The 13,667-nt window shown below is 35.8% G+C and overlaps 1 protein-coding gene across 7 annotated transcripts in view; it reads right to left on the bottom strand.

Annotated features, from left to right (window-relative positions):
* The window catches only part of PTPRK (protein tyrosine phosphatase receptor type K), a 449,847-nt gene that overhangs the window by 14,122 nt on the left and 422,058 nt on the right, over nucleotides 1-13,667 (bottom strand). For 3 of the 7 annotated variants that reach the window (XM_084889601.1, XM_084889603.1, XM_084889598.1), the window contains 7 exons: nucleotides 11,467-11,651; nucleotides 9,613-9,700; nucleotides 8,311-8,387; nucleotides 8,096-8,113; nucleotides 5,149-5,185; nucleotides 3,878-3,975; nucleotides 3,403-3,519 (listed from right to left, as the gene is read on the bottom strand). In XM_084889601.1, coding sequence (XP_084745727.1) covers nucleotides 3,403-3,519; nucleotides 3,878-3,975; nucleotides 5,149-5,185; nucleotides 8,096-8,113; nucleotides 8,311-8,387; nucleotides 9,613-9,700; nucleotides 11,467-11,651 — 620 coding nt within the window. Of the gene's footprint in view, nucleotides 1-3,402; nucleotides 3,520-3,877; nucleotides 3,976-5,148; nucleotides 5,186-8,095; nucleotides 8,114-8,310; nucleotides 8,388-9,612; nucleotides 9,701-11,466; nucleotides 11,652-12,831; nucleotides 13,085-13,667 lie in introns of those variants that run through there. The other 4 variants (XM_084889599.1, XM_084889604.1, XM_084889600.1 and 1 more) reach the window with 2 other exon arrangements.

The raw sequence follows: 13,667 nt of genomic DNA, 5'->3' as shown, positions 1-13,667 counted from the left end.
GTAGAGATTTTCCAGGACAGTGCTACTCTAGATTGGTTTATAAAAAAATATACAGACAGCTAAACTATTCTTTGGGCAGCCTATTTTTCTTAACTCTGTGAAATAATTCAGCACACAGAGTATTATTTATAGTAACAAAAATACAAAATGAAAGAGGCGAAGCGTCCATTGTTGGGCCTCCTATTGGGTTAATTTAAGAGAAGCCAGTAAATGCACATTTCAAAGCTTTCCCTTCTGTTTTGTTAGAATAAGCCTGCAGATTGTGGGAGCACCGGTTAGAAAGCAAGGATGAAGTGCTGCAGAATTTATTTTTCAGAACCCACATTTGTAGCAAAAAACCCAAAACTAAAAAACCCACTATAACCTATACAATTCCAGCTCTATTGTGAGCTTATCTGTGAAATCTCAATCTCACTTGTTCAGACAGAATAGGTAGAAAAAATTGCATGAAATAAATGAAACAAATTAGGAAAGCTTATTTTTTAGATTCTATCCAATGTGCACCAATATCACTCAAACCTTGGGAGCCAGTGGTCATGTCATATTTTTATTAATTCCAATTCCTAGTACAAGTCCCTGCAGAAAGCAGGGCTCAACAAGTAATTTAATAGCAACAATAATAAACATCACCATGGAGGCATACAAATGGAAAAGCCCCTTTCATTATGCCTTTCAAAGTCAACTCTAGTGGGAAAGGTCATAAATTGTTCTAAGATTTGATTTTAGATATTGATTCACCTTCTCTACATTAATCCTCTTTCTTGAGTTGCTACAAGGACCTTGCTCTTTTTAGTAAATTTTAATAACTTTTTAAAATGTCTATTCACTTTTTATTATTAATATAAAAGCTAGAATTTATGGGTAATTATCTTGAATTAGTCACCTAAATAAATGATTATTAATTTCATTTAAAAATATTACCTCTAGTTTCCTTGCTACAAAATAATTTCATTTAAAAATAATTGTTTCTTCTAATAGTAATGCAGTTTATTCCTTTTGTCTTATATCATTTGATAGATGTTGAATACCAGTGAGAATGATTATCCACATCCCATTCCTGATTATAACTGAAATTCCTTTAATTTTCACTTCTTAACACCCATGCTGCTTGTTGTTGTTGAATCACCTTTATCATGATTAGGGACTTTTCCTTATTTTCCTAATATAATTAGGGTATTACAAATGTTTAAATCAAAATAAGTGCGCTACAATGTTTATTGATAAAAATCACATGGTTTTGTTCCTTTAAAACACTGACATAATGAAATATCCTACCACGGATGTAACATCTTTGTATTCTTAGAAAAAATCACGATGGATCATGCTATGGTCTTTCCTTAATTTATTTTGGTATTCAAATTTTAAATATTTTGTTTTGAAGTTTTTTTTTATAGCATGTTCTCGATTGTAATTGATTTGCAATGTGTGTGCATGCACACTTGACAGGGGAGAGAGATTGAGATGAAAAGAAACAGAGAGAGAAGCTCTTCTTCATCTGGTTCTGTTATCACATTTATGGAAGCTTTTAAAAATATAGCTGTTCATAACAGTTTTTCTATAGCCCAATTCGTTTGATTAACATAGATAGGCATTAGCAATTCTCCAAAAGATGAAAGAAACCTCAACTATGAAATCATAGTGTAATTTTAGTGGTAAATTTTAACAATTACTTATTTTCTTCAATCATCTGTTCAGGTTTCAAACTCTTTTTGGGTCAAATTTAGGAAGTTACTTTTTGCTAGAATATTAGTGTATATGTTGTTCTGTATAATGCTACTTTTCATTTAATACTTCCTCTAATTATTTTTAAAGTTGGTAAAATACTTATAAATATCATTTGCAAACAAATGCTATTTATAGATCATAAGTATATAATAATGTAACTATCTTTCTATTGCTGGACATTTATAGCCATTTATGATATTCCAAGACTATAAACAAAGTTATTGTATTTTGAATACACTCCTTATGACAGATTCATGAAAGGAAAATTCTTGGTCAAATGACACCAATATTTTAAAGCTCTGTAGCTGTACAAAGACATATATGCAACAATGGTATCTGCAGCAATGTAATTCATTGCTTCTACATTCCATTTCATTGTCCATACACTGGCCACTCTGCTTTAGTCTTTCTAATCCTATCTATAAATATAAAGAGATAATATGCTAATTGGTCCTAACAGTGTCCTAGTCACAACGGGTCAACAGGCAGGAGCTGGTGGGCGGGGACTTGTGCCACCAGGACATGCTGCAGGGGATGGCCGCCCTGGCAGAGGCAGGAACAGGCTTGCAGGGCTGCCCAGCCTGGAGGGGGGCATCAGGATGGGCCACGCAGACCCCTCAGCACTCCTGCACTGGACTCTGAAGGAACGGAGAAGAAGGGAGAGCACATAGGCAGTTAGGGAGTTTAGGTCAGGAGGGGAGAGTAGATAGGCAGTTAGGGGGAACAGACAAGGAGGGGAGAGCAGTTAGGGGGATCAGGCAGGCAGGAGAGCAGTTGGGGCATTAGGCAGGCAGGCAGGTGAGCACTTAGGAGCCAGTGGTTCTGGATTGTGAGAGGGATCCCAGATTGGAGAGGGTGAAGAGTAGGTTGACAACACTCCCCCCCCCCCAAAAAAAAAAAACAACACAAAAACAACAACACACACACACACACACACACACACACACACTTCTCAAGCACGAATTTCGTGCACTGGGCCACTAGTTAAAAATAAAAGTCAGAACATGTTACTCCTGGGCTCATAACCCTTCAATGGCACCCAACTTTCTTTTAATACAAGCTAAAATCCTAATGGTTCACAAGGGTTCACTTATTTGGCTCTGTGATTTCTATGACTTCATCTCACATTTCTTTCTCATCTCTGAACATCCTTGACTCCTGGCTATTTCTCATTGTGACAGTGAAACTCATGCCTCAGGGTCTATGAAGTGAATCTTCCCTCTACCAGAAATATTCTTCCTTGGGTTAACTTGAGATAGAGTATTTAAATCCTTCCCTCCCTCATTTCATACAGGCCTTTAGTTATATGTCATTTTCTCAATGAGTCCTTTACTCATCATCCTTCTCCTACCTCAGCAATATTCTCTACTTCCATTCCCAACATTATTTTTCTCTGTAGTACTTTTTGTAATTTATGATGTATTTGATTATTTATTACTGTTTATTGCTTGTATCCCTTAACAGATTATAAGCTCCCACAAGAGCAGAAATTAATGTGTCCCCAGGTTTATAAACATGCCTCGCACATGGTATGCTATCAAATAAATATTTGCGAAATAAATGAATACAGTGAATGGATTTGTAGAATCATCAAAACATTATCTTGTCAGAAATTTTAAGAGAAAATTTAAGTTTCAGTATATATATATTTTAAAAATAGAACTTTAGAGTACTTACCCTTTCCAGGGTGAAAGTCCTAACTACATATTCAGCAAGTGGTTCCATTTCTACACAAGTTACTTTGAAGTCACCATAAACTTCTGTATCATCAGGCCAATACTTATAGCACTTAACCTAAATGACAAAAAGACGACATAGGTGAACCTGAATACTTAATATATGAACCAAGATATTTAATTTCCCTGATTACTCTTCACCGCCCAGTTAAAATACAGCTTTTAAAAAAATCTAGAAATGAGATAAGAATGTTTCACATTAAATAGACTTTATGCAATCTCATAAAAATATACAAGCTTATAATGCAATTAGATTTTAGTATATAATCAAAGCTTATTTTATTACTAATTGAGAAATCCAGTAATTTCTCAGCTATCAAAGGTTCGCTTAGGGGAGTACTAATTTGATACACACACACACACACACACACACACACACATACACACTACAAAACAAATATATATATTTTTCTTACCCGGCCAACCTCAACTAGATTTGTAACCATCACAATGCAGACAGACTGTTCTTGCCAGATCATCCTCCAGAAATCATACACTGTTTCATGAACTGGGCCTATTAGAAAATTAATGTGAATGTTATGTTATCAGAGAAATTTTGTAATCAGTAATAAATTTAGAAGACAATGTCACTTAAAGTATTTAAAGTCCAGTTCCCATCTACAGTCATGCTATGGGCAAAAACACAGACCTATACAAGTTTGTTTTTAGATTTGCTTTCTATAATTTCCAGTACAGAAGCTATCACTCATTTCTAGGGTATTTATATCCAAGTTACTTTAATGGATCTTCAAATACCTGTGAAAATAGGACTATGCTACTGTCAACCAAACAGTACATATGACCGATTACATATATGCACACCATGGCATACAGTGCCATGTTTATGGTTAAGGAAGAAACTTCATACATATAGTATCATCTGCAAACCTTGAAAGCTCCTCCTAGACTTTAAGTACTCATTACCATGAAACTAGAATAATATTCACCATAAATAAGTTTTCCAACTTTAAAAGGTTTATATATAATTAAACTCAATTACTCCAATATATGTGAAAACAATGAAAAAACATGCCTTCTGTCCAAGAGCAATGTCACTTTTCTCTTTTATAAAATAGATGTGCAAGTTTCTCTCCTCATGACCAGTGCTCAAATGGGAAAGACTGAAGTTATTTTTGTTTTTAATGTTAGAATACATTTTCTCCCCAATGTGCCACTGTAACACATTTTCTCTACCCTTTTTCTTACTTTCCAACAAAGAATAAACCTGATAGAATTCCCTTTGTTTTGTCTCAGTCTTAACTTGTATAAAAAAAAAAAAAACCTGCTGAAAGATAGTCTAACATCTCATTATAAAAATATTGGTCTTGGGGACTATTACATTCCAGGCTGACAGACTGCTTCAAGGAAATGGGCACCTTAAATGAGATGAGACTTCCCTTGCTTTCATCAAAAGTGAGAAATTCCTCTGCCCAGCACTACTGACTAGAACTCTGGGGCATCAGGATACCAAGAACCAAATCACAAAAACTACCAGCAGCTTTTCTTTTACTTGCAATAAAAAAATAAATCAAAGTTTATATATGTTTTATAGAGATAAAACAAGTTGCATTATGCAAATGAGTAAAGAGCAGTGTTATTTTTCTTCAGCCAATGTAGGTAAAATTGCAAAAAGTACCATATGGATGAATACGTTTTTGGTATAACACTTAAGAAGGCAAAGTTTTACCTTGAGTTGCAATGTAGTGGCTTGGTCTCTGGTAACCCTAAAATAGGAGAATAGATTAGTCATCATTTTACATCACTATCAGAATAAAAAGAATGAAGGCATAAAAAAGATGAAGACAACCACCTGTTAAGATTAAGTTATAGTAAAAAGTCCAGAAATGAGTAGTGAACTCATCGTTCACTTCCCAAACCTAGCTTATCTGAAAGGTAAGATTAAAAAAATAAATATTTTACGGGCTCTGATTAGAATATATATTGCATAATTGAGATTTGTTTCGTAGGGAATAACCTCATAGATTTTGTTTGGTTTCACTAAAATGTTTATGCCTTCATGTTAAGCTTTAATCATTCATTCCTGGAAAAACTGTGTTAAATAATACCAATTCTCACTTTATCATCCAAAGATACAACACACTGCATTACAAATGGACAACGACATATTAGAGCCATAAAAAAAAAAAAGAGAGAACATTCCAATGTTAGAGCTGGACAATGCATGTGTGCATCAAATCAAAATCCTGCTGAGATTTCATACAGAATGTTCCTACTCTATAACATATTCATGAATCTGCCAAAACCATTTATGTGTGCTGATAATAATTTACTCACACATAATTATAGGTACAGACATGTACAGAGAAATGAAGAGTTTTAAAGTATTCTTATCTTGACCAATAAAGTTTAGTATTTTTCCCCCTCTCTTTTTAATGTGCCAAGAACTCTGTGTGGTTAAAGATCTAATATTGTTTCAATAAAGAAATTATTCCTGAGAAGGAATAGTTTTGGTAGTTACTATTAATTAGTTTAAATTCCAATAGAGCCAAAACCGGTTTGGCTCAGCGGTAGAGCGTCGGTCTGTGGACTGAAAGGTCCCAGGTTCGATTCTGGTCAAGGGGCATGTACATTGGTGGCGGGCACATCCCCGGTAGGGGGTGTGCAAGAGGCAGCTGCTCGATGTTTCTCTCTCATCGACGTTTCTAGCTCTCTATCTCTCTCCCTTCCTCTCTGTAAAAAAAAATCAATAAAATATATTTAGTAAAAAAAAAAAAAAAAAAATTGCCATAGACCCCAAGTAGCAAATATGTTAATGGGATAATAGGCTAAGTTTTGAATTTGTTGTGTATTTACCAGCGTGCTTAAGTAAAAAGCCTGTGGTACAATTTATCCACATTTTGGTGGCGGATGACTCAATACAGATAGGCATGCATATAAATGAAGATCTCCTATCTAAAACTTAATAGGTTTAGCAGTATACTGTTGCAAAATTGGAAGTTTTTATTCCTTAATATACCCACATAGCACAGCATTTTATGAAAAATTTGTTTCAAGCTTTATAGGCATTTTATCTCCTGCTTTTTATGAAAAATTTACCAGTTGCAGGAGACATCTTTTAAGCATAACAAATTAATAGGAGAGGGAAAATTATGATATTGTATAATGATTAGCCAAAATACACTGGGGTCTTAACAGAAATATGAGATAAAAATAGTCTTAGGACATACTTTTTATATATGAACCATAAAGTAGCATTATGCTAAGGCTCTAGTGTATATGCCTTGGTAGAAAATCAAGGTTAAATTATATAGGTAACAAGAAGCACACAGCTGAAACCTGTTTGGCTCAATGGATAGAGCTTCGACTTGGGGACTAAAAGGTCCTGGGTTCGATTCCGCTCAAGGGCATGTACCTTGGTTGCGGGCATATCCCCAGTAGTGGGTGTGCAAGAGGCAGCTGATCGATGACTCTCTCTCATCAATGTTTCGAACTCTCTATCTCTCTCCCTTCCTCTCTGTACAAAATCAATAAAATATATTATTAAAAAAAAAAAAAAAGAAGCACACATTTGTCAGAGAAATGTTAATTTTAATGAATAGACCAAAATTTTTCCGTGTAAAGATGTCTAATTATTTTAAATATTAAATGAGAATAAAAGAGGATAAAAATTTTAATAAATATATTGAGACTATAATTTATAAAATTTATTAGTTAAACATATAAATAATGATACTTCACAAAATAACTATATTTTGAGCTGACTAATTTCAGCACACCTAGGTAAATTATTTTTTAAAATAGCTGAAGTTTATTTTAATAAGTACTTCCCATGTGCTAAGCATTGTGCTAAGGGCTCAATATGCATTGCTTCATTTAATTCTCACAACAAATAAGATTAGTACTATCATACCTCCATGTGAAGAGGAAACTGAGGCTGAGAGATGAAATAGTATTCCCATGATTTCCAGTGTGATTTTGAACCAGGAAGTATAAGTGAAGAGGCTGTTCTCCTTACATGTAGTATAATGTATTGCCTCCTCAACCATATTTTATCTTTTATTAGAAATTTTATTTTCCATTGAAGAAAGAATTTACATGTAGATACGTTTTTAACTAAAATTTTAACAGTGAAATGTATGATCACAACAAATTTTTTTATTTGTATGGTTCCATACATATGTGTGATATGTGTACTTTTACAAATGCAATTTAGTAACTACTTTGCCTAAGTGATTTTAACACTTCACAATCCAACACCACACACCACACAATAGTCTCCCTATCCATTATTCACATCAGAAGTCAAGTGTAAAAAAGTAAAATTTTTCAGAAACACTAACACATCATACTATCCAGCTTCTCACATGTTTGGGGAAGGATAAGAATAAAAGCCAGAAACAGAAATCATCAACAAATAAAACTCAGGTGCATAATAAACTGTCAAGAGCTCAACATGGTCCCGTTTTTCTAAACACAGCAAAGGGAAGGAGCTAAAACAGATCTTTACACGTGTAAAGGCATTACAAGGAAATGAACATAGATATACTGTATGAGCTAGTTACGTGGAGCATGCAGAGAGAACTAGTAGTAAGCATTAGTAATAACTGTAATTAAGAGTAGTTGCATGAAGTATTCATAATAGCATACTGTTATGTACATATAGTGGTACTTACATCCCTGTACAGCCAAATCTACAGCCCAAACCAAAGTCAGGTGTGAAAGAAAGCACAACAACGTCAGTAAGTACTAGGACGCAGAACAAGGAAAAAAGTGTACAGTTTGTTCTTTACTTTTAAAAGCTAGCAATCACTTTGTAGGTAATAACAAGCAAAAGGGTTCACATCGATAAGCTAACCAATGGGGCATACTGAGCTATAGAAATACTTACGTCTATATAGTTGGCATTAATGTAATCTGAAGAAGGATCATCCTCGACAGGTTGCAAAATTACTCTGGAGTGGTCGTCTAAAATTTGTGAATAATAAAATAAAAGCTATGAAATATTCCCCTTGTTTTGAGGCAATGCCACTGGCAGAGACTTGGAATAATTCAACGGTTGGTAAGAGCTTACCCATAATAAAGTATCTACATTTCCTTAAACACCAGTCATTAGAAGAAATACAATAACTTTAATGAGCTTGTTACATATCACGGTTATAACCTTCTGCTAATAAAGCTTTAGTGACTAACATCTTCATAATTAGGAAGCTTTTAGGGGACATGATAATTCATGTACAATGAATCGTCATGTGAGTCATGGACTTGTCTAAGGAACTCAATTTGCCTTGATTCCTAATTTTGCTTCCTAGGCATAACTGTATATGGTGGGATCCTTCTAGTCTGTACGTCACACCAAATGAGCCACAGAAATAAGGAGTGAGTTTTGAACACTGCTCTCAACTTCCTCTTTTTTGAGAGTCAAGATTAAATTCTGATGCATTCATAAGCATCCATAAAATAATTTACATTGGTAATAGAGTGCTCAAAGTAAATAAAGAGCTAGTTACATGCTACATGATGTTAACTTTCCTCATTGCTGCTGAAGTTTCACATGGTAATTAATTTATTTACTCATGCACACACATTGAAGAGTTGAGGAGGAGGAAGTCCCTAAGGACAAATAACAGGGAGCAACTGGAATTCGCACAGGCTCCAAGGAAGGAATAAAGGTCTGTAGAAAGAAGATCACTCCCACCTTGAATAGTTTTGGAGGTTTAGCAGTAATTTGTCACTGAAAAGACCTTTCTTTTCTTTTTTCTTCTTTTTTTTCTTAAATTAGTGTCTTTTTTTATTGTCTAAAGTTTTACATGCCTCCTTTTTTCCCAGCTGACCCCCACTCCCTTACCATTCTCAACCCGGGCAAGCCTGTGTCTGTGTCCATTTCTTTTCATAGTCTGATATTCTCAGTTATTTCATAATATCCCATACATTTGTGTGCAAACATATAGTCACATAGAACTAAATCCACAGGGTGAAGAGTGTGAAACAATTTCATGAATGAGAATGATGACAATTTCAGAGTCACTGCCAATAGCCAATGCCGTTTGGATATTGTAGATTGCTTTATAAACAGATGTGTCAGACCCAGGGTCTCTCTTAAAATTTAAAACCACATAAAGAGAGGTTGCAACGTACTATTTATCTTCTACCCACAATATTTACATTCACCAAGAATTCTATGAGGACTTACATGCTATAATGTTTCCATATCGGTTTTTTGCTCTATTTTGGTCTTTTTTTGCTACATCCCAAGATGCTGACTGTCCTTCAAAGAAGCTCTAGAAGAAAAAAAAATTAACAAGCAGACTGAATTTAATTCCTTTTCATGCATCAGGTTTATCTGTTGTGAAGACCAAAACAGTAATAGCCACTTTCTCAGGGAGGAAGTCCTACGGTAGAAAACAAGTTCCATTTCAGAACAAAGCTTATTTGCTGGATTCCTACTTGTTCATCTTGGATTGCACTGAATTCAAATGAAGGACAAGAAACAACTTTAGTGGGGGGGGGAGGCTTTAAAATTATTTTAAATTTAAGATTGCTATAACTTTGTGAGAAAAGCATCAAAAACTTCACAACTACTTTTAATGAGTTATCTTCCAAGTGTGTTTCCTTTAACATTTATAACAGGTACAAAGCCACACTTGTTTTCCCCACAATTATTCATTAAATCATGTGCAATACACCACATTTCAGTTTCTTTGAAGATCATGAAAAGCACGGAGTCTCTACAAGAGACCATATGAAAATTTTAAAAAAGTCACCATCTCCAAGAATTTTGGAACTGATGAATTTGTTGATTGGTTTAATTGCCATATGTAGCAATTTAAAATATGGGTATAGCTTTTCTTTTTGCAGAAAAGCTTTAACTTTGCTCAACACAGGAAATGGGGTCTTCAAAGAGTCAACGGTCTTTGAAGTGAGGTACACAGGAATACAAGGAAATGAACAAAAAGAACCAGTGCTGGCAGCATATTATAATTCCTTGCACTATTTCGTTACCACAGAACAGTGTTTCCGGCATACATCTAAAACCAACTTTTGAAATTCAAAGATAATTATATTCCCTCCCAAACTAAGTTATACAAGCAATAATCTAGAAATATGATGTAGCATTTAGACTTTAGAGAATTCTTCATGGAGTTGAATGCATTTTGAATGCAAAGAAAATTAGGGCTTGAATTCTTTCATCTTAAATGCGCATGTTTGGTGGTACAATCAAGGAGGTGCATGTATGGTGATACATGCATGGTAGTAATGTATGGCGGTGCATATATGGTGGTGCATGTGTGGTGACACATGTATGGTGGCACATGTGTGGTATATGTATGGCGATGCATGTACGGTGGTACTCATATGGTAGTGCATGTATGGGGTGCATGCATGGCGGCGCATGTATGGTGCACACATGGTGGTGCATGTATGGTGGTACATGTGTGCTGGTGTATGTATTGTGGTGCATGGATGGTAATGCCCATGAGGTGGTGTGTGTATGGTGGTGGAAGAGCTTCCTTCTCCACATCATACTGATATTTCTCAGTAGGTAAGTGTGGCAAAGGAACTGTTTCCTTTTTGCTATCTATTGTACTGATTAATTTAAATCGCTTCTCTTGTAGTTTCCTGGTATTTTTGTTTGAGCAAGAAAGGGAAACAAGGAAGAAGAGTCTCTCATATCCTTCTTTTGGCTTCTGAACATTTGGATTTGTAGTGCTCTGTTTTTTCCTCTCAGTTACACTCCACAATAACGCTCAAAACAAAACTAAGAATGACAAGTAGTACATGCAGAACACAAAGCTTCCTCTCATTTCTCAACAGAAGGTCAACAAAGAGGCAGAGAAGTACCTACTGACTAAGTCATTTGAATGACAGAACCTGGGAACCATTGTATGTGATGATACAATGAAACCCAAGATATCTTGCTACACACTTGACTTTTAATGCAAACACAGGATTAGTGTCTAGAGTTATGTTACGGGGAGGGGATTTGTTAAAGTTCCCTGAGTATGATAGTTAGAAATAACATTTAACATAATACAGAAACTTTCACCTCATATTCCTCTTTGAACCCATAGCTGTCTGATGTCTTCATGAGATTAATGTGCTGCAGTAAATCGGCCACTCTGATGGCTGGGTGCAGCTGTCCCGTCTGGTAAGGGGATTCTGTCCCCTCACACAGGTAGCGAGGTACATCAAGAAGGCGACTGGACTCTGCTGTAGCACTGTGGTTCTCATCTGGCATTTTTCAGATTCAAGAACATTAAAGAGAAGACAAAGTTATCTTGTTTAATATATATATCAATGCACAGATTTTTAAGATCTCAAGATCTTTCTGGGAACAGGAAGAAGGGAAAGAAATAGAGTAGAGGTCTAGGGCAGCATCCCCATAAAGATAAAGCCTTCCAAGTCAGCTAAAGGTACGAGGTCAGAGTGCACATGTTTATTTCAACAAGGCAAGTACATATATTTATGCTGTGAGGTGTAGAGAGACATCTAGTCCACTTTTAAAAAGTATAGTGGGAGATTCTGCTGGCTTCTCCCTCTTCTCTGTGTCTGCAATCACAGCAGTATAGAGTAGGAACGGAAAATCAAGTCAACTGGGGAGGTGTTTTCATTGCTGATTAAAATACAGTCTCCTTCTCAGCCACAAGCCAAACTCCCCGTAGGCAACCCATCCCCTCAGGGCTGTTCTTCTTGCCTTGGTGGCCTTACTATGCCCAACGACTTGGGGCTTCTCCCCATGGCACCCCAGCCTGGAAAACAAGGGCATTCTACAGAATCATCTCTGAACCCTTTACGTCTGCCAGCCAGGTCCCATGCGTATTTATACACAATCTCTACCCACTTGGTTTTATTATTATTGTTGTTGCTTCGATTGCTAATATATTTGGACTCTTCTGGCCTCCGTATGAAAGAAACTAGCCTCTGTCTCTGGGCAAAATATGTAGTAGGCACTTCCTCTGAAATTCTTCCCTGGACCACCCAGGCTGGGCTTCACAGTGCCTGCTTTACATTCTCATGGACTCTTTTTCTACATTCATGTATTTTATCTTTTAATAATTTGTTTACTGTTTTTTTCTTCATTAAACTCTAAACACTGATAGGGTAGACACAGAGTCATTTTTTAAAAATTCATTCCTAGTGCCTGGTGCAAAGCAGTCAATAAACATTTCAATAACTGAATTCGTTAAAACCAGTTGGTTCCCTTACCACCCACAGTTAAACACAGGCCCCCTCCCAATTGTGCTAATAGCTTAAAATGAAAAGAAACTTTAAGCATCTTTCTGTCATAACAAGGAAGAAAAAAAAAAAAAACAAGAACATTTTACCTATGAAGAATAATTATTATTTTAATGACCATAGTTCTAATCATTACAATGAGAAAAAGCATGCGTAGAGGTATCACATTTAAACTTACCACTTTAAAAAAATGGTTTAAGGGGCTTTACTTTGAAAAGCATTATACTGCCATGCTCATTAACAGAAGAGAAAGTACACTCTTAGGGGAACTTTTGTTTTTAATGGTAACGCATACTGTAGAGAACAATATTTAATTAACATTGAAACATATTTCAAATGCTGGTACGTTTGCCTGTTCTATCACCAACTCTACAGATAGGATATGGCAAAAAATGAATTGTTGTCCCCATGATAAACATTTTTTCTTCCTGGAGAAGGAAAAAACAAAACAAAAGAACCCCACAATCAGATTTGTATGCTTCTATAATTTAGCTTGATTGCATTTACGTTACTTTCGCTTATCAGGCTGAATGCAATTTTTTTTTTCCCCCTCATTTACTTCTAAAATACCACAATGCATCAAAAACACCCCTAGTGGATTCTGCTGAGACCTAACCACCCAACTGAATTAATGCCCTTAAGTTACTAGGTTGTGCCCACCCCTCTAGATACAAACATTTTATAGCGAACATAACTCATGAGATTTTCTTCTTCCTCAATTGATCTATCTTTGCTAAAATATTACAGTGGATAGACTGACAGAGAGAACATAGACATCTCTCCAGTACAGTTAATCAAAAGCTACTGATCTGGGTGCTACTGAGCTCAGGAGGAGACAGGACAGATAATGTCAGTGAGGCGAAATGCAATCACCTCAGCTGCTCTGTAGGCAGCCCTGGCGCTCACGTCAGACCTGCGGGAGCAGCAGAACTCCGCCATAGCAAAAGGCTCAGTGAGCAACACAGAACTCACCCACATCCTAAACCTCCCATAACTACGTTCCAGTATGAA

Source organism: Pipistrellus hanaki (assembly GCF_964339955.1).
Source record: "Pipistrellus hanaki genome assembly, chromosome: 7".
NCBI lineage: Eukaryota > Metazoa > Chordata > Mammalia > Chiroptera > Vespertilionidae > Pipistrellus > Pipistrellus hanaki.
Note: the sequence above shows the minus strand (reverse complement) of the source record. Positions and strands in the feature narration are given on the sequence as shown.